We start from the raw sequence: 20942 nt of genomic DNA on the forward strand, positions 1-20942 counted from the left end.
CAAAATGCTCTCTCTGAAGGAAACCACAATGGACATGGGCAGGGTACAGCTCAAGGTGAAGGTGCAAACACAAAAACAGGCATAAATGAATCATGCTCCTTTTCCACAGTTCTGCAAGCTTTCCTTTGGCACCAGAGGCAGACAGCATGAGAGCCAACTACAAGTTGTGATTGTTCCCTTTATATCTGGTTGACACCTTTGGTCAAGCTTGATGCTGCAACTGTCTGGTTCAAATCCTTCTAAGATGGGCTGCCTCCTCTCAAAATCTTTCATCACCTGTTCATAAAGAAAAGCAGAGCTCCATTTTGCTTTCTGAATTACTGCTATTGTACTTTCAAGGCTGTAAGCAACACATGAGTCATTATCAGTAACAACTGAGAGAGGGAGAACAAAAGAGCTCACTTCTTTCCCACAAAGAAACTTCTGGCACGCTTGCTAACACCTTTTTTGATACATGCTTTCATACATGTCGAGGGAATGTGATGTCTGATTAGTGGCTCAGGAGGACACTTGGCAGGTGTGCACCAACATCATACAGAGAGATGACTTACACTTGAATACACAGTTTACCTACAATCAAACTCGAATCCAAGGTCTTTGGTAACAAGTGCAAAAGGGAGCACTACTAGCACAGGCCCTCCTGCTCACACAGTACAGTGAATGCCACTCACAACCCAGATACACGAAGGAGAAAGACAAAACTGAGTGTGAAACAGGTTGAAAAGTTTCCAAAGAGTGTAAAGACAGTGTGTTGAAAAGACTGCTGGATTTCAAGCCTTTAACCCAGCCTTGCAAAACACAAAGACATACTAAATATATTTCAGTGCTACATGAGACAATATAGTCTCTAGAAACTGTATGGGTACAAAAATATTAATTGGAGCTACTCTAAATCACAGTGGTAATTTATTTGTTGGTTTTCATGGTACTTCATAGGGAGAAAGTTAAGTATTAGTGAGAGCAAGCACAATTCAGAAATTGACCTTTCTTCTCAAGTTCAGCAGAATATTGTGTTTTGCACTTACACATTTCTTTTTCCTGGAAAAAACACAGGTAAAAAGCAAACAAAACAATGATATTTTTTGTTGATCTATGGCACTATGCATATTAAACAGCAGCAGAGATTTCAGTTGGTTCTTTTGGAGATTGTAGTCCTAAACATACTTGAAAATTAGTCATTTCATCTCAGGGCCTTCTACTATTTTTTCGGCATTTACAATTCTTAAAATATGGTTCTATGTAACCTCATATAATCAAGTAAAGTATGTTCATAAGTAACTTAAAAATTCTTTTAAAGTTGGGTGTAGCAGACATATTGAGAAAACAAGCATTCACTTGATGGACTCCCTGTTCAATACAGGACCTTGTTTTAAGGCAAGCAGTTTGATTCTGGAACAAGCTTCAAACAGATGGAAAGCAACATGATGGGAACAAAAATGAAGGACTGCACACTGTGCAATTTTGTTAGCAAGTGTCACTTCACTGTCATGAATGGGCTATGGCAGCTAACAGCAACACTTAAGAAATGCAAAGCTAAGGATCATTTTTGTATTACAAAATCCAGAGGAGGGGTTGGAAAAAACAAACAAAAAAAAGAGAAATGGCCTTGAAAAGCAAGAGCCTCTAAAATGTGAAGCTTTTCCTCTGCCTTCAGCTTTTTAAACTTTTATCTTTTTTGATTAGAGTGAATTTAGTGGGCCCTTGCAAACCTCATGAAATTCGACAAAGCCAAGTTCAAAGTTCTGCGTATGAGTCAGGGCATTCCCAAGTAATGATTTTATCTATATTAATTTGTATATGTCTTGTTACCTCAGAGATTATGAACATCAGGTGGTTTAGTGATTTCCCGTGTCCATGATTCACCTCATAAAATAACATTGCTTTTTATACTTACAGGGGAAAAAAAAGTCCTTCCCATCAAAGCAAACAGCATGATTAGAAAACAAAAATCAGTGGTCTGCTAACTCAGTGCTAGAGGTGCAAGGTGGCCAGTCATGACCACAGAGCAAATAAACCTTCTGGCCATTTTGTATGAGGCAGTAACCTTTGGGGGCAGAGTAGGGGAACAGATGGAAGCAAGGTCCCTTCAGCTCCTGGTGTCTAAACCAAACAGGGTTTGCAAAAACAGATTTTCAGTCCAGTGGCCAGGCCTAGTCACTGTGATTATACTCACATTAGTAAATTAAACAAGTCTGGGACCAGTCTCTGCCCCTGAGGCCAGCTGGCACAGTGCATCCAATGTCCAGTCTATGAAAGCCCCAAAAAGTCTGTGAAAGCACAGTCTGCCTATTTGTAATGTATCCCCTAGCCCACACCCTGGAATATTTTGGGATACTGCTCATTGGCCCAGGCTAAAACCATGTAAGGATTATGAGAATCAGTGACAGAGCTGAGTTCAGTGCTCAGGAACATCGCTGGTGCTGTTTAATTTGCTGGTATCGGCAGAGCTTTGAAGAGTCTCTACAGTTCCCACACTTTGATCTGTGCCAATGCCCTCACCAAGTCCTCATGGCAAGAGCCCTCACAGGCAGTGGCATTTCTTACCTGAAATCAAAGGCTCCCAGGTGTATTGTCTAAGAGCTCAGACTCCTGTGCACTGAGCAATTCCCCTGCTGCTGTGATTCCTGGTTCTTCCCTACTGCCCATGCACCAGGATCTCTCTCTGCACACCAGAGCTGCCCTCTGGTGCAAATTCTGCCTCTGGCATCCAACTGCTGTGAAACGTAGCCAGAAAGGGGAAATGTCCCAAACCTTCATAGCTGCTTGCTAAGAAAAGCTGTGCTGAAGCTGTGCCTGAGCTTGCCAGGGCCTGCTCAACAAGGATTTTCTGTTTGGAGGCACTATGACTACTTTTACTTTCTGTATTTCCAAGGCACCTTTAAATGTCAGACTAATTTTGGGGGAAACCAGCTGAACCACAAGAGAGAAAACAGGGCACACAGATTCCCTGGCATATTGTTACCTGAACTACAGATTCAGCTCCTCTGCAATTATTCATTGACATTAATGTGGATGGAAGTGTTTGCCAGCATTTTCCAGCATGATAATGCCCAATTTCCCCCCTGAAAAACCCATCCAAGAATTCTTGGCGTGTTGATACCCTCTGAATGATTCAGCCTGCCATAGAAAAAGGAAGTAGATGAGGTAATTTTAGGAAGGAAAGGGGCTGAAACCATACAAACAGCTAGGAATAGTTAACTGCATACAGAAGAAGCAGGAAATACAAGGGCTTGGGCAAAGAAGGAAAGAAGGAATACAGACAAATAGGAAGGAAAACACAAAGACTTATTTGCATGGAAGGGAATATGGAGAAAAGAATGTGGAGGGATTCTGAAATGAGGAGAAAAGAAAATGGGACAAATCAGACCAAAGGGAAATTATATATGTCCTGGTATAGAACAGGCAGGAACATGAGAGAATCTCATTCAGGGAGGAGAGAGCATACACAAGGACAGCCTGGAATGGGACAGAGCCACCAATGCCACCAAGAAGAAGAAACTGATGAGCCTAATTAATTTAGTACCAAAACCTGTATGTTGTAAAATTAATTTTAAAAGACATTTCAGGCTTGAACACTCAGTTTTACAAATTACAAAATTAAGGGCTTGAACTTATACATACGGGATCTACTATTCTCATCTCCTTGTGGCAAGATACAAAATAAAGCTCCTACAGGAGCGCACCAAGAACAATTGTTTGGAATTGCACTACCCTCTAGTGGTCAAAAAATACAGTTATATGTACACCAGGAAGTAACATATTCTCAGCTGGTCCTACAGATAACTAAAAGGTACAATCAATTCCAATCCGCACTCCAATAATCCACCTTAAGACCGTGCTGTTAAATCAAACATCTTATTAGTCTGTTTTAAAATGAAAAATTAATGACTGGTCATCTGGACAAGTATCTGTCCAGGGCTCTGAAAGAGACTGGGGCTTTTTTCTTCCAGATCACATCTACAGAACATCATTGCTGGGAAAAGCAGTTGTTTCAATGCATAGTTTTCATGAAGGTTTTTTGAGACTACATAATGACTTAACACAGTCGTGTCTCCTGCCTTGCCTCACTCAGGTTTTTTTGACATCTAATCTTGTGCAAACAGTAAAAGCCAAATACTAACTGCTCTGGCGTTTTCTCCTTTCCTCTCTTTATATCATCACTGTTCAACTACTGTGTTTCCCCTCTCCTGTTAAAAACAACCCTATTTCTCAAAGCCAAATGCACCTTCCAAATACTCTTTTATCACCAGACTTCTCAAGCCCAGATGTCTCAAAGGTCCTACATTTCTGGAAATGAGGAAGAGCTTGTCATGTCACTCCCTTCTAGAGAAACAATTCTGTATGTTTCAACTGATCTTTTTGGTAGGTTGACCTTCAACTAAAGGTAGGCTATTGTTGCTTGGAAGTAAGAGATTTGTGTATTGCCTCCTTGCGGACCTTGATCGGGCATAAGTCATTCCTGCGAGGTCTGATCCACTGTCATTGATGACACCTTGTGGCAAAAGTACTGGATATTGGAATTCTGGAAAAACATTCAGCATTTGCCCCTCCTTGCAGGTGCATTGAATAGCAGCACAGTGGTTACTGCTGCTTGCAGTGCTTCAGTTTTAGAGTTCATAACATCAGTATTTGGACACTCCTAAAAACAGATCACCAGTCTGTAAAAGAGAGGGGGAAAAATAGGACGAAGCACTGCAAAATACATTTATTTTTGTTTTATTAGGGTGAAAACTAAATCAGTATAACCAATGTCACATGGCACAACCATTCATGTGCTTAGAGCTTGGGCATTTTTTTCTCTTTTCCCACCAGAAAAACACAGTGGCAAGTGGTACAACCCACTCCAAATACTGTAAAATAGCACTGCAGGGAGAGACTGAAGGAAAATTCAGCCCCAGCCTAACAGGACAGGAAGAATTTCCCAGTTATCTCATGCTGGGCTCACCCTTCTCAGTTACCAGGCCCAAATAATTATCCTAAAGGAGCCCAGGCCTATTTTTCCAGGACAGTCCTGATGCCATTTGGGCCCTGCTATGAATGCCAACATTACCACATTCAGCAGAATGAGGCTGATGCCTATTTTTAGCATTGCTTCCACTGGAGAAGCCTGGGAATCAGCACCTGCTTCCTCCGGGCACTCTGTCAAACACCCTTCTCCCAGCAAGCGAGTGGGAGGAAGAGGCTGAATCAATCTGTGCACCTGCATTTTGCACCACCAGGTCCCCAAAAACACAGGAAAGAAGCCCCTCTCATTACAAAATGTGGCGCATGTAAAAATTTTCTTAAGAGAGGATGTTCCTTAATGTTTGATCTTTGTATATTTTAAGCCTGATCAACAAGAAAGGAGGTTTTATCCATGAAACAGAGCAGCCAACAAGCTCTAAGTGATGTCCAGGTGTTAGAAACACAAATTAATTGTCAGTAGAATTGCCTTGTAAAGGTTTAGAGCTTAACATGTTTCCATGACCTCAGACCTAGGGGGAGCTTGGGAAGAAGGATGTACTGCTGATAGTGGACACAACACAGAATTTGTGGGCCACAAGGCCATTTAGTAGAACTCACAAGATAAGGAAGATAAGGAAGAAACTAATAAAGACAACTCAGCAACTGTGCTGAATCAGCTCCAACTGGGTAAAAGGTAATTCTGGCAGGGTGAGATCCCGACCACCAGCTCAGGCACCCCTGACCCAAGGAACACACCGACTCCAAAAAGATAAACACTGAGCATGGAGATTAATTAGCATGAGAAGTGAGAGAATCATTAACCAATAGAAGATAGAGTACTAATTAATAAGAGAACTATGCAACTTGTAGTCGGTGAACAAATCTTATGAGGAGTGGCTGAAGGCGCTGGAGGTGCTAAGCCTGGAGGAAGTTCAGGGGGGACCTTATCTCTCCACAGCTCCCTGAAAGAACACTGCAGCCAGGTAGGCGTCGGTCTTTTCTTGTGACAAGTGAGAGGATGAGAGGGCATAGGCTTTAGCTGTGTCAAGGGAAGTTTAGGCTGGACATTAGGAAGAATTTCTTCACAGAAGGGGCAGTTAGACATTGGAATGGGCTGCCCAGGGAGGTGGAGTCACCGTTCCTTGAGGTGTCTAAGGTAAGACTGGATGTCGCACTCAGTGCCATGGTTTATTGACATAGTGGTGTTCGGTCACAGGTTGGACTTCATGTCATGTTAGAGGTTTTTTCTAATCTTATTGTTTCTGTGATTCTGTATTCCTGTGTGTGCTACAATGTATAAATAGTAAAAAAAGTTCTGATAGTTGGTATGCTCCTTTTGCTGAACACCGCCGAGCACGCAGGCTTGCGCAACTCCAAATAAATAACCAATGTTTCTCTCACGAGCTCTCTGCAAACCGCGGGGCGAGGGATGTGACCCCCGCGGACAGCCGGGGCCGTGTCCGGTGCCGGTGCCGGCCCCATCGCCATCGCCTCCGAGCTCCCCCTGCCCGCCCGGCCGCTCCCTCAGCGCCCCGCGCGCCCCGCCCGCATGCGCGCTGCGCAGCGCCCGCCGGAGGGGGCGGCGCGGCCGAGCCCGTGCCCGGCTCCGCGCTGGGGCTGGAGCCGCTCCGCAACCGCGGACACACCGCAACGCCGATCCCGCCGGGAAAATCGGCTCCCCTCCCGTTCCCCCGCGGCCGGGAGCCCAGGCCCTCCCTCCGCTCCCTGTCCTCCGGCAGGCTGAGGGGACAGGGGAGCCCGGTCCGTCCCGCGGCAGAGGGGCTGAGGGGGCAGCAGAGCCCCCTTGCCCCCGCCCCCCTTCCCTGCTTTTCGACAGCCGGGAGAGAGCTTCCCTGTCCTAAGCCGTGCCCTGGCAGGGAGCGGGATCCCCCTGCCCTCACCCCTGCCCTTTGCTCCGCCGAGCGGAGGGTGAGTCAGGTTCCTGGCAGGTGCCAGCAGAAGCTGGTTCCTACCTCCAAGGGAAAAGCGGGGGCATTTTCCCTCCCTCTCCTGCTTTCTTTCTCCCCGCAGGTGGTGGGGCTGGACCTTCGGCGAGCTCCGGCATGGCTGTCGGTGGGGTCGGGAGCTCCCTGCTGCTGATGTCCGGCGTCGTGGTGACCGTGGGGCTGTGCCGGAGGCTGGCCCGGCGCCGGCTGCGCTCCCGCCCGCTCCTCTTCGCTTTCCTTGTGGAGATGTTCAGCACCTTCCAGATTTGCGCCTGCACGAACGAGCTCAGCCTGCTCGGCAACGTGGAGCCGAAGCCGCACACCGCCCTCACCCTCACCTACGGCTTCACCGTCCTGCACGGCCTGAGCCTCGCCGGCAGCACATGCAATCCCTGCGGGACCCTGCAGCCCATGTGGGGCGGCGGGACCTCGCTCAGGATGGGGGGACTCAAGATCGCCGCTCAGTTCGTGGCTGCGGTGCTCGCCAGAGCGTTCATGCACTTTATCTGGAGTCTGGAGATGGCAGAGCCACATCTTGGAGCACTCTCACAGGGCTGCAGCAGCCCCATGCAGACTACAGAGATGCAGGCGTTCTGCATAGAACTGCTCTTTTCTGTCGTTTTCCAGCTGGCCGTCCTGCAAGCCGAAAGCGTTAATCCCAAATACAGAGTCCATTTAATTGCTCTTCTCATCACCATGCTCGTGTATGCAGGTTAGTCTTCTTACTTTCTTTTCTTCTGTTCCCGCAATAAAGTTGTAACGGAAGGGGTTCTTACTGTTTTCTTAGAAGTGTTAAGATGCAAAATGCTTTTTCTTAAATTACACTTTCCTTGGTGATTTCTTTTTGTGTCGTCCTACGTATGCAAAGTTCATTTGGTGTTTATATAAAGTTTGCCTGGTTGCATTCCAGGCAAGTATGGGGTTAAGAATGAAATGAGTTGTGCAGTTAGAGTGATGTCAGGTCTGCAAGTACATATGGTTAAGTGTTAAAATATCTCAGTGAAGGATTGTTTCATAATCCAACTATTTATACTGTGTGAGAGATTTCGTACTATGTGCTCTGATTACTAAGTGACATTGGGAGAGCACCGCTGGCTGCATCGGGAGAAAGTGCTGATTGTGCAACACCAGGGTACAGACTGGTAGGTAATATGGAAGCTCTGCATTTAAATAATGCATAATTCATATCAGTGCAGTTTATTTAACTACTTCATTAAATCATAAGTGGGAATGGTTATTTGTGGAATGCATACAGAAGTAATACCTTATGAGACCAAATTCAAAAAAAGAGGGAAAAAATAGGTGCCTGTTTTATTAGAGCCTCCCTTGTCTGTAATGCCATGTGGGTCCATACAGGTAGCCTTTCCTACCTGATTGTCACCTCGTGCTTCCCAGAGCTGGGATGCTGTCACTTGTGCATCCCCTCTGGACCAATGGGAAGGGAGAAGTGAGGGGAGTCAGTCTTAACTTCTTTCTTCTGACTGTTGATGTTCCCTCTTGTCCCCACTGTAGTGACAAGACTTGTTAGGTCATTTGAGCACTGCCCTGCTGGGAGTCCTTTTCCTACTGGCAAGGAGATTGTGTAGCTTGGGGAAGTGAAAGAGATGATTACAGAACTCTTGCTGTTGCTGCTGCCCCCACCACAGAAAAAGTCATCTAGGGAATCACCAAATCTCTTTTGAGAGAGGGAGACCACTTCACTTACCTGCAAACATCCAGGATGCTGTTGAAGCCTTGTCCTAAAGGCTTAGCTGTATTAATGCTATTTAACGTAATAGCATCCAGAACAGTGTACAGTCACATTTTTAGATGTAGTAATGTAAAAATCTTTACTCATTATCTTTAGCTGAGATTAGCTAATACCTAAAAGATGAAAGTCGTTGGGGAATTTTGAAAATTAACTTGGCAATTTGAACTACTTTCTAAAAGCAGAAGCAGGGTGTCAGTGCATTTGAGGACATTAAATATATTTCTGAGTTGCTTGGTGGAAGTGTAGCCAAATATCCTCCTCCCTCTTCTACAAGCATAGCAATCTGGATTCCTGATCCCTAGCATTCTTCTGCTTAGCGAACAGTCATATAAAATAATACGTGTCACACTGCCTTTGTTTTAGCTAATTCATACAAAGAATTCACTCCCAGTGTCATTGGCCAGGTTCCTATCTTTCCTAGCAGGAGAAGGCCAAGTGTGCCATGTGAAGGCTGAGTGTACCAAGTGCCCTTCTGTGCCATAAACTTTTGCTTGTTGGGACTCTCTGGTGCAATTGATCTGCACGTATTCTAGGAAACCTCAGGCCTCTTTTGCATCGCGTGCACAACACCCTGTGCTACCTGGACATTTTTCTTTGCATTTCTTTAAAACTACAATCTGCTTGTCTACTATAAAAATATACAGGGATTGAGATGCTGTCGTGGCTGGGGCGGTAATGAGGAGCCTGGTAAGTGGCCATGGACAATGCCTGCTGCACATAAATATGCACATATCCCATATATCCGGTGGGTGCCATGGCATAGCCCCAGCCGTGTCTGTCCCACCTCTGCTGCTTACACGCAGTAGGGAGAGTCACTTACAAATCAGGTGTCACAAATAGTGGCCTCCAGCACAGTGGGTTCTCATCTGCAGGCTGAGAAGACAGACAGATGCATCATTTAGCTGGTCTGGATCATTCTCAGGAAATCTTCTGCACCTCTTAGTTTACTGTTTATAGATCTGCCACGCACCTGACTCCAACAAATAACATCAGGTTATATAGTATTTTCAAAATCACAAGCTGTTACTTTAATTTTTCTTATACTTTTTCATATTTAAAGATTTATATAGTTTTTTTTTTACATTTAATCCTACACAAACCAAATTTTTATAGTAGTACATACTGTACACACAAGCTCCAATACTTCTTCACTCTGTTTTTTACTAAATAAAGACCAAAAAAAAAGAACATTATGTCTTTACATATTGCCCTTAAAAATGATTCATTAGCTAAGAATGCAGACCATATACAAATGGTAAAGAATATTTTTGTATAATTCTCTTGGGAAAGTACTTATTTAGGTGTTAAAAATACACCTTTTGAGGGCTTTTTCATTTACAGGCAGTATTACAGTTAGGTCAGAATCATATGAAATTGATTAGATTTTTCTGAACCTAACATATCAAGGTACAAACGACATACATATTTTTAATTCTGAATTTCTTCCCAATTTTGGCCTTTAATAAAGGCAAAAACATAAAAATACTTTCTCATGCACTGTGGGGCATTACTTCCCCTTTTAAAGTTTTTATGCATACCCCATCAAAGAGATTACACCTTTTCTGCCATAAAACAATTTGTCTTTTCTGTTACACAGACTGAGGTGCTAAATGAATAATTTTAAGTAAGGTTATAGTGGTGCCCCGGCCTATGGTTGATATTCCAGTAGTTATTAGTAATGAATATTGAAGAAATACAGCAGTTAAAACTCTGTCTAATGCTTAATATTTACCAACTGCATCCTGAGAGTGAAGTTGTGCTTTCAATTGTACATTTATGGATATAACAGCAGAAGCAGTGGAGTCATAAACAGATTAAAGCAAAGTAAATTATTGTAGCTGTGCTTCCTGGCAACCGTGGACATTGCTAATATGTCAGTGTGCAGGAAAACAGACTGCACAGTAAATCTGACTTGCTCCTGAGAACAAGTGCAAAACCCCAGTAAACTGAGTAGGCAAACAAAGATTAAAATTTTCCTTAACTGTAATAATAGTGAAAGAAATAATAAGGAGAATATGGAAAGAGAAATACTGAAGAAGAGTGACAAAGACCTTACTGAAACTTTGGATAAATGATTGCACAGTCATAGCAAATGAGGATTACAGCAGCAGGGTATTTGTACAAAGGGTAAGTTCAAAGCTCATACAAGCTTATTTGGGGAGGAGTTAAGAGTAAACTGTGAGGAATTATACAGATGCAATTATGGAATAGTTTGTGGTAATAAGTTAATAGATAAAACAGGTAGGGGTGGTTAGTAGCTAACAGTACAGGAATACAGGTAATTTAGCAATGAGTAATGCTTTTTCTGCAGCATTGCAATGAGAGGAACAACACATGTCAGAATTAAACACACTTAGCTCCAGGTTCATCTGCAGTGTAATTACAGTTTACTCCCCAGTGTAACATGTTTGGATCTTGTTATTTAGAAAATGTTTAGGCAACTTCATTTACATCTGAAATCAGAGACAAGGAAAGATGCTTGGCTTCCTTCTACAAGACAGTGCTTCTGTTTTCTTTGAACAACATATAGAGTTTTTCCACAGTTTGTATACCATGTGAAAAGCCTAACATTCTGTATATTGATATAATAATATTAGTATTCTTATAAGAAAGTATAGAGGTCAGCTTAGCAAGAACACTAGTTGAAAGTTTTTTCTTTTATCTTGCATGTGTGTTTCATGTGACACAAGGCTTATGTAATTTCTGTCTCCTCTAAAATCGTGATATAGAAATAGGCTCTAGTTTTATCAATAGAAACATTCAGCATTAGCCAGACCTATCTCTTTAAAGAATATTTGCTAGAAAGAGATAAAGGAAGTTATAGCTTACCCTTCATATGTTCTAAAGCCTTTGAGAAAACAGTTAAACTGTTTACTGAGTCATCAGGTGAATAACTTCAGAAGAGTTTTACCTGTTCAAACTGTTTCTGCTAATTCATTTTATTGCAGGGTATAGATTTCTTGTAGTATTGTGCATTTGAATTTAAAGTAAGTATTTAAAAATATGGTTTGATGTCATACTGTTTACATCTTATTGCAGGTGGAAATCTCACAGGAGCAATATTTAACCCAGCACTGGCATTTTCATTACACGCAGATTGTTTCTATGACAAATTTTTGAGTTACTCACTAGTATATTGGCTCGCACCATGCTTAGGTAAGTTCTTAATACTTTACGTGTTTGAGAAAGTGTTATTTAGTACATGGTTCATAAATCAAGAAATAAGTGCTCTTTATTTGAGAGTGTTTGACTTTTGCATTAAATAAATCCAGAAAATAGTAAATTATAATGTATGTGTTGAAATCATTCAGAATCATGGTTTCATTTTGCAAATGCAGGCTGTGTATTTTTACCATTTTTTAATGCTCTGTATAGAGTACCTGCAGCACTGTTTAGTGAATTATAGAATTATTTGGATTGGGAAGGTCCTTTGAAGATCATATGGTCCTTCCCTGAAAGTAAGTATCAGCCTGAATAACTTCAAGAAGAGAAACATACTGGTTACCACACAGCATCTGTCTTGTTTTGTGACAGTTTACAAAAACTGATGATAAATTTTAGAAAAAAAACGACCCACAGGTATTGGGACAAGTGCTTTAAATATGCTTTCTCAATTACCACTTTTTTGATATCAAATATTTTATCCCCATAGTGTGCAAGCTTTGCAGTTTTCATTCTGTGTTTTTTCCCTGGTCACTGTTGGACACGGTCTGCTCTTAGTTTAAGAATAAGAAGTGTTAGCAACTAGGTTTTTCCTAACTTAAATTCTGGTTTTAATTTGGAAGCTATTGATTTTGACTTCTAGCTGTGTGCAGATGAAAATGGTCCATGTGATACTTCATGCTGTTGTTTGTTTACAGTTGGTCCCTACAAATCTTGAGCTTTCTGCTTAGGGTATATAAAGCAGCAGTCTGCTAATCCCAAATTCTTTCATGACTGTTAATCCTATTAGAAGGTACAAGAGTGATGAAGGCAGAGCAGGATGTAAAATATACACAGGAAACACTGGAAAGGGATCCTGTTATGACCAAAAACTTCCTTTTCTTGAGTTCATGTCTGTGTGTGTTCTACTTGCCTTGACTCTCAGTCAGCCAAAAACAAAGATGGAAGTTTAAACCTAACTAAAATTCACTTAAATACAATCTTGTTGAATTAGATCTCTAAACAGGATGACTGAACAATAGAGTAAGCTTGATAGCTGTTCAGTGAGGAATTAATGAAATGTCATAGGCCAAGCTGATCGGCATTGCTCGGGTCCTGACAGACCACATAATACTTCTCAGCTTTAGCTTTCATTAACTGATTTCAACCTCATAACCATTTAAAGATTTACCATTTAAAGGTTGTAAGTATATGAGATTTAATCTTTTGGCAAGTGATTTAAAGAAACAAGAGGCATTCTGAAACCCCATGTCCTGCTTGCATGCCAAGATATGTCCTGCAGAACAGCTTTGCAGCAAACCTCCAGGTGATTTTTGACATAAGAAAATCAACAGTTGTTAACTGAAATGGACCCATGACTTGAGGAACTTAAAATGTGGTTAGGGAGCAATGTTACCTTTCTAGGAAAGTTCATAAATAGTGGTTTGTCATTAGTTAACATCTAGAATATACACACAAAATACATTGAATGTTGTCTCTTGATTTATGAAGGAAAGGAACTCCTCCAGACTGAGCAGTTTTAAAAAGTGAATACTCAGGACACGTCACTTCTTGCACAGTGTCACAACTGTAGCCAACATTTAGTGACAGATCTCAGGTCTGTGGATCACCTGAAGGACTGAGTAATCTATTGGTGATAAAAATATTTCATTACAGAATAAGGATGTTTCATGGATACATTTAAGAGACCTTATAAATCAAGAGTTCAAAACAAATATAGTGTCTGAGGTACAAGTATAGAGAAGATTGCTGTATTTGAAAACTGAATTGATGAATACAGGAGTGCAGATCTACAAATTTTAACATGAAGTGAATTTTTTCTGACACTTTTTGAAAATAAGAAAATAATAGAATTTTTGCTTTCACGATTGGACAAAATAATGAGGCATCTAGGAAAATGACCTGTTATGATGACAAATTCTTGTATAAAGAACCTCTGAACAGAATCATGAAAGTAGACGATCAGGGAAAGGACATTTTAAATTCAATTGTAAAAATTACTTTCAGAATCCATTTGTCAGCAGAAATGATGTTTCAGACTTCTAGAAACTGGCAGAGTCACAATGTTATGCTAATCTGATGTCTTACTTCTTCCAGCATCAGCCTCTCAGATGGTTAAATTACTTTGTTCTTACTTTGGGAAATACTTTCAGAAGGGTTTTTTTGTGTTTTGCTGTAATAAGTACCTCACAGTAGTACCTTGGACTAACTTAAAATTGCCAGTGGAAAGAGCAATATATTCTCATTTATGGCTGTGGCAAAAATCCACAAGGGCAAGGATATGGACAGAATTCAGAATACAAGTGAATCCTGATCTGGCTGAAGCACATGATAAATAATGTTCTTAGAAAGGACACTTGGAAGAAAAGGAAGACTGACTATCACTTTCACAAGACAAGGATGAAATGGAGGTTTTCTTTTAGGATGAACAACTCTACTGGTGGTTCATGGTCTTTCAGGAGTTTAATCTTGAAACTGTAGTTAATTACTCATTTTTCAAAATGGCTTCACTGATGTTCTGGTGAAGGTGATTCTTCAGCAGCATTAAACTCTGGATTCCTGCAATAAACATAGATGCCAGCAAGTGTTTATAACTTAGCGCAGGCAGGCCTAAGTTCTGCACTGTGAAGACAGACTCAGTAAGTACCAGTGGAACAAAGATGGTTTCTGTTTTATTGCCAAAGGAATTCATGTTAGTTGTCCAGGCATGATTATACCATCAGTAATGATGGGGACTGAGCTAATGCTGCCCTTTCAGTACCAGGGAGATGGCAGCTATGAATGGAAGAGTTGGTGACAAGATAATCATGAGGTTGATAAAATGAAATGCTCTTTCCTGGACAGGTGCCAGCTTAGCATATCATAGAATTGTATTGTAGAGTGAGGGATGTTAAAGACCATCCAGTTCCAACTCCCCTGCTAGGGGCAGGGACACCTTCCACTGGACCAAGATGCTCAAAGCCATCCAGCCTGGCCTAGCCTCCTGCTACATTTCTAACTATAAAACCAGAAGGAAGGCCCCCTTCTTTAGATCAGTTTTACTAGAAAGACTAATACTGTTCTTTAGAAAATAAGTGCCACAACAGTCACTTAGCAGTAGATGTAAATGGCGGAGGGTAAGCAAGGGAGAAGGCAACAGGTGAGACTTTGACCTTTCTTCTCAGAGGAGAGGCTATTCTGAGGCTGCCAGCAAGTTCAGAACACTTAAGCAAAGAAACAAGAATTCCAAATCTGCATCTAGTCAAGTGTTCAGTATCTCAGGGACTTGAAAGCAAGGGTGGTTTTCAACAAACAACTGGAAAACTACTCCTGTTCCCAGACCCTGGTCCTTATAGGGGTTTTCAGCTCCACAGACATCATCTGACAGAGCAAAATACTCTTATGCAATGAGTGGATGTAATCCATGAAGTTCCTAGAAACTCAGTAATTATGTGTAATTCAAATCCTGAAGGGCCAGTGAGTGGGAATGCTGAACTTGACCTGCCTACAGAGTGGTAGGACCCATTCTTAAGGGTCCTGAATGTGGCCACTTAGGTTATAGTCCTCACAAGAGTTCAGGGTACAGAGGAAAACTGGGAAGATAAATAGCAGAGCTGTCCAGACTTTGGACTTCAAAACTAAATTCTGCTTATTTAGGGAATTGCTAAGTCAGTAGTAATTCCCTTGGAAACTGCTATAAATGGGGTAAGGTGATTTTTAGAAAAAGCTCATGAGAGCTCAGTAATAGATTTAGATGTGCAGAAGGAATCTGTCACATAGTGTTAGACTGGGAATTTGTACAAAAAGCTTTTCCCTGCTGGCTAGACAAAGAGCTTTCTTTCAACAAAAGAGAACATGGAAGAAGTTGAAACTGGGAAAGGCAGCAAAGGAGGAGTATAAGAGCTTTGCACAGGCACTTGGAAGCAAAGCCAGGAAGTGCTCAACTGGAACTAAGAGAAAGGACATGCAGAGTTACAAATATACTAATCACAAAAATAGTCCAGAGAAAATGCAAGTCCATCAGTGGATGGAAGAGACAACCTAGTGAGGGATGGCATGGAAAAGGCTGAGGTACCACTTAGTCTTCCCAAGCAAAATTTGCTCCCAAACCTCTGTGTAAATCAGTAAGGTTTTGGAAAGGAAGCAATAAATAGAGAACAATAAATGGGAACAACATACGTGATTGTGAATGCATTGACTCTAGTGGGATTCACCTAGAAATGAAGGTACAGTTGGCCAGTGTTGGAATTGTCCTTAATTTAAGAGAAGTTACAGCAGTTGGAGGAGGTTCCTGCCAATGGGAAATGTGCTAATACTATGTCTGCTTTTAAGAAGGAGGAGAGGGAAGCCAGGAACTACAAGCTAGTTGGTATCACTTCAGCCAGTGGGAAGATGGTGGAGTATTTAGTCTTGGAATCCATTTCCAACCATGCAGACAGCACAAAGATAAACACAGGAACAGCCAGCACAGACTTAGTGAGGGCAATCCATGCTTGACCAGCTTGGTGGCCTTCTGTGATGAATGCAGTGGGAATGACAAAGGAGCAGGGATGCAGTGTACCTTCACCTTAGTAAGGTTTTTGAACCACCTCCCACAGCGTTCTCGGTTCAAAGTGGGCTCACACAAAAAGTCTGTTAGATGGAATAAAGATTGGCTAAACCACTGACCTCAAACTGTCACAATCAATGGGCTGACACCTGGCTGGTGGCCAATACCATGCAGAGTATGCTGGTTTGATTATTGCCTCCTTCTACTCAATGCCCATGAGGTGACATCTGGAACATGGGTGGTTTGGAGTCCCCAAGTTCAAGAGCAATGTGTCAAAAAACAGGATCCAGGCAGTGGAGGACCACAGAGACAACGAAGGACCTAGAGTACCTGATCTAAGACGGAAGGCTGAGGGAACCAGACTGGTTTAGGCTGCAAAAATAAGATGAAAGCATGTTTTAAGCACAGTCAAGCATCATTCCAAGAGTAGTTACAAGGGCAACATTCTTTTTGGCAACAAGTAACAGCAAGGCCACAAATTGGGGCATGGGAAGCTCAGCTTAGACTCCAGGAAAACATTCAGGAGGAAGGGTGCAGCAACACTGAAATTAATTTCCTGAAGAAATGCTACAGTCTCCAGCACGGAGGTTTTTTAAACTCAGCCAGAGAAAGTCTCACTGACCCATCCAGCATAGGCAAAGTCCTGCACTGAGTGGCAGAGTGGACTAAACAGAATCACTTTAAATAAGCTTTTTTTGTGATCTGAGAAGTTTCATAAGTTCAAGCTTATGTGTGGGCAACACCCTCAAGCAGGATCCTCTTTGTCTCTGAAAGAATAATTGATTTTTTTTTACTGCGGGAAATAAACTGTATCTGGATTCCCTTTGGACTCAGTGATCCTTATGGGTCCCTTCCAAATTGAGATAGAAGTTTCTTTATGAGAATTGTATCTCTAACTATATTTTTTCACCTCCAGAATAAACCCTATATCAGAATGATCTTCAAAAAACACCCACTATCCTATAGCCACTTGGCAGCACCTAAAAATTATATGGTTATCAAAACAGGCATAGCCAACAATCTCAGGTGAGGGATGGAGGTTAAGCTGCTGGTTCAGTCATTTGTACATCCAGCCACAAAGAAAGCAGCCCTGACCAGGAACAGGAAGGTGCCCGTGTTGGATTCACCCAGACTCTCTGCCTTTGGCTTGGCTCACACAGATCAAAGCATGAACTGCACTAGGAAAAACAAGATTATTATCTCACAGGGAGCACTTGCATGGCTGTTGAAGCTTCCTTTGCAAAAGGTACTGCTGTATTGTGGTAGAGACTCAAATACTTGAACACAGTGTTTGTTTTCCATGCCAGTACTGTGTCCTTCTCAAATGCATTTAAATAAAAGTCCTTTCTGTAACCTCTCATTTCAGGTACTATACTTGTGGTTTTTATATGGGATGAAATCTTTCCTCGGAAATCTTGAGACGTGAAATCCTGAAATTTGGGAGCACTACATTAAAAAATATTTTCAACATCTGCAGACATAAAGCTTTCAGAGGACTGTTGACAGACTTCCGTGCCATCTTTATGCTGTATTTTCAGATTTCATGTTTGAAATATTTGACTTACCACTTTGTATTCAAATAATTATTTTGTAAATGAGTACTGCGATTTTGGGAATATCTGCCACCATTTTCAGTTAAGCCATATGAATGTGAAGGACTGTTAAAAAACAAATATGTCACTTTAGCCATAAGTGCCATTTTCTGACCTTTATTAGCATGCAAAACTAATTTTAGAGAAATACCCTGTCCTTTCAAGGTTTGATTTTATTGGATTTCTTCTCACTGAATGCACCTGCAAAAAGAGAGCTGAAGATTTCTTATACTGACATCATCATATTCCCACTTGCCATATACCTACCTCTGAGAGGAAGAAAGGCTACACTACTCCCTAGAAGAGTCTCCACAGCTCTGTTCTAGAGGCACCCTACACCAAAATTAAAGCCTGTATAACCAACATTCTTTTAATAATGATAATTTTAATACCTGAGTGCAAGTAAGTAACCCCTCAACTCCTCCCAGGAAGGCTCAGCAACATCCTGTCCCATTAGAGACTGTTGAATGGTCACCTTGGTTGGAAAAAGCAGTAATAAAATACCATAAAATTCTGCAGACACACACATCAAATGGTATTTTAGGCAAAACCCTAGACTTCTTATCAGCAATTACTGCTGCCTCTTCACATAGACACAGGATATAGGGATGAATCATGCAGTACTCAATTTGTCCTTGATTTTATGTAGCTCTTACCAACCCCTTAAAAAAAAAAAAGAATCTGCAATGCAGAAGAATAAATGACAGAGATAAAAACTACAGGAAAGCTACATACACAAGCATACCTTTATAGCCCCAGCTGAGGCAAACACCACTGATGGGTACTATCCTCTGAAGCTCTGTTTCTAGCACAAGGTTTCTTCTTCTGGCTGCAGCTTAATTTTTTAAAATGCCAAAATATACTTCTCAAATTTAAGAGTAAATTCAGTTTTTCTTTTTATGGTTACTTGATTTGAAAGGAGAGATGGTTAACAAATTCTACAATGATCTCAGTATCATGTCCCTCACCTCATCATCCAAGTCACCTTACAAACCACATTTTAAGAGAAAAGAAATCAGATGTGGGGGTTTTCCACAGTAAATTGATGAAGTCTTTAACAGCTACTATTGTCAGCTATCTTTTTTGCAAGAGCTGGGGAAGTGAATATTTCCATGTAATTTCTTCCTTGTTGCAATAAAATCTTTTCTCGTTTTATTTTTCCAAGGTATCTGTAAGATTATATTGCAAAATTAAATCAACTGTATGAACCTGCTTTACATACAAGAGTCCAATCCATGACCCTGTATTCAGTTATTAATAATAAAACCAATTAGCCTGCTAATATGCTGAAGAGAACTAGAACTGCTGGGTTATCATTCAGCAGCTCTTCAATTGTAGTGTAGATAGATCTACCAAAGGAAAATTGTCCTTGTTAAAACTCTCCATAGCAAGGACCATACACCAGCACACTGAGCCTGAAAAGATGTAATCCTCTGAGAAAATACATATTTTTATACCTTGTTCTGCTTCTAAAACAGATCCTTTTGGGGGCTTCTACCTTCCCTTTCTTGCTTTACTGCTTTTTATTCTTTTACCTCCTTTTAAAGTGATCCATACCTAATAACTTTTCCCCCCACTTTTTCACATAATTTCTTATGGAAACAAGTCTTTCAAAATCTGAATGATTTGATGTCTCCTCTGAAGCCATGGAGCCCACAGGATAAAGGTCTCAAAAATAAACCTCAAAGAGCATAAAAATAGACAAAGAAAAGAGAAAAACAGATATACAAACCTACAGGCAGCCAAGATTTGTTAGATTAGAGGCCCTACTTCCACATAATTTTTGATGGCCTGCAAAAGCAAAGTCCTTAAAGTGAAGAGGTCAAATCAGATCTGACTTCTCCATGTCTGCCTTGTTTATTTTGGCACAACATATAGTTTAAAAGAAATTGGTAAAAATATGGGTTATTAACAAGCAGCTGCTGTATTTACAGGCACTAGAATATAAATTTTGTTTTTAAATCACTAGGAATTAGACAAGCCTTAAATTGACTAAATTAATGCAAAACAAAAGAAAAACAACAAAAGTAGCAGAAATAACAAAAAATAAACCTAAGCTAGGAACTGAAGAATTTAACTGGTTTTGGTAGTGCAGGCAAAAAGGAATATTTTACATTTGAGTGAATGAATGCTTTTGAAGTCCAGAACATTTACCCACAGCCTAAATACAAAGTTTTATTGAAAATAAAACTTATCAATCCACACAAGACACTTCTCAATGCTACCTTCAGCACTCATCCAGGTTTGTTTCTACCTCACCTCATTTAATCTTGCTCCACTGATTTGACTGGAAGCATCACAAAATGTCTGTTCCTGGAGCTCCACATTAGTACAACAGAAATTCTCCTTTTGGATGTAGTGAGAGTGCTGAGAGGAACTGTGAACAGTCCAGCTGCCCTGGAGTTAACTTTGCCCATCTGCCAGGGTATGTAACAGGCTGCCATTTAACGTGGAAAACAACAGACACACCACATCCAATTCAGATTTTCACACACCAAAAAACCCCCACCAGCCTGCTTCAACAGTGGATGCTGACTTAGAATTCAATGAGCCTTTTCCCTCAATTATGGTGTGGGTAAGAGTTTTACCTGTCCCAAAATCTCACCATGCCAAGATTCTCCAAATGCCAGTGCAAAAATCAACTCTGTATCCTCCTTTGTAGCTCTGAATTCCTAACAATAACGTTTGTATGTATACAAAGGGGCTGGTAAAGACATTCCTGTAGGATGTCTTGTTGCATAACATGCTGAATACCTCATTTATTCAGCCACATGAGTGGTTCACAACACTGTTAAGACATCCCTAATTAGACTGAATATTCATTCCTAATGAATATTCAACAAAGAATGAGTATAATTAGCACGTACCTTGGAACCAAATCACATCTTTATGTGTAAGCAGAGTGTAGGGCCAGTAAATTGTTCATATACCAACACAGCAATACCTCACACCCATCCCCTCCCCAAAATATCACAGGTCAACTTCAAAGCAAAAGAAAATGGAGGAAGTTTGGTCCAGAC

At 41.2% G+C, this 20942-nt stretch overlaps 1 protein-coding gene across 2 annotated transcripts; it reads left to right on the forward strand.

Moving 5' to 3' along the window:
• Positions 1-5977: 5977 nt before the first annotated feature.
• On the forward strand, positions 5978-19028 carry AQP11 (aquaporin 11). Of its 2 annotated transcripts, none has more exons than XM_058800070.1 (4): positions 5978-6100; positions 6976-7602; positions 11680-11796; positions 17697-19028. In XM_058800070.1, the coding sequence occupies exons 2-4, from the start codon at positions 7008-7010 to the stop codon at positions 17747-17749; spliced, it is 765 nt and encodes a 254-aa protein (XP_058656053.1). In that variant the 5' UTR covers positions 5978-6100; positions 6976-7007; the 3' UTR covers positions 17750-19028. The 2 variants fall into 2 exon arrangements, with proteins under 2 accessions (XP_058656053.1, XP_058656052.1); XM_058800069.1 differs by lacking the exon at positions 5978-6100 and adding an exon at positions 6609-6873.
• Positions 19029-20942: the final 1914 nt, after the last annotated feature.

This window comes from Ammospiza caudacuta, chromosome 2, assembly GCF_027887145.1.
Source record: "Ammospiza caudacuta isolate bAmmCau1 chromosome 2, bAmmCau1.pri, whole genome shotgun sequence".
NCBI lineage: Eukaryota > Metazoa > Chordata > Aves > Passeriformes > Passerellidae > Ammospiza > Ammospiza caudacuta.

What these genes read in the sequence shown, in the direction of transcription:
- AQP11 (XM_058800070.1), top strand. Translation starts at nt 7,008, where the DNA reads ATGGCTGTCGGTGGGGTCGGGAGCTCCCTGCTGCTGATGTCCGGCGTC. An exon ending in CACCATGCTCGTGTATGCAG is followed by an intron (nt 7,603 to 11,679) that starts GTTAGTCTTCTT and finishes ATCTTATTGCAG; the next exon opens with GTGGAAATCTCACAGGAGCA. An exon ending in TTGGCTCGCACCATGCTTAG is followed by an intron (nt 11,797 to 17,696) that starts GTAAGTTCTTAA and finishes CTCTCATTTCAG; the next exon opens with GTACTATACTTGTGGTTTTT.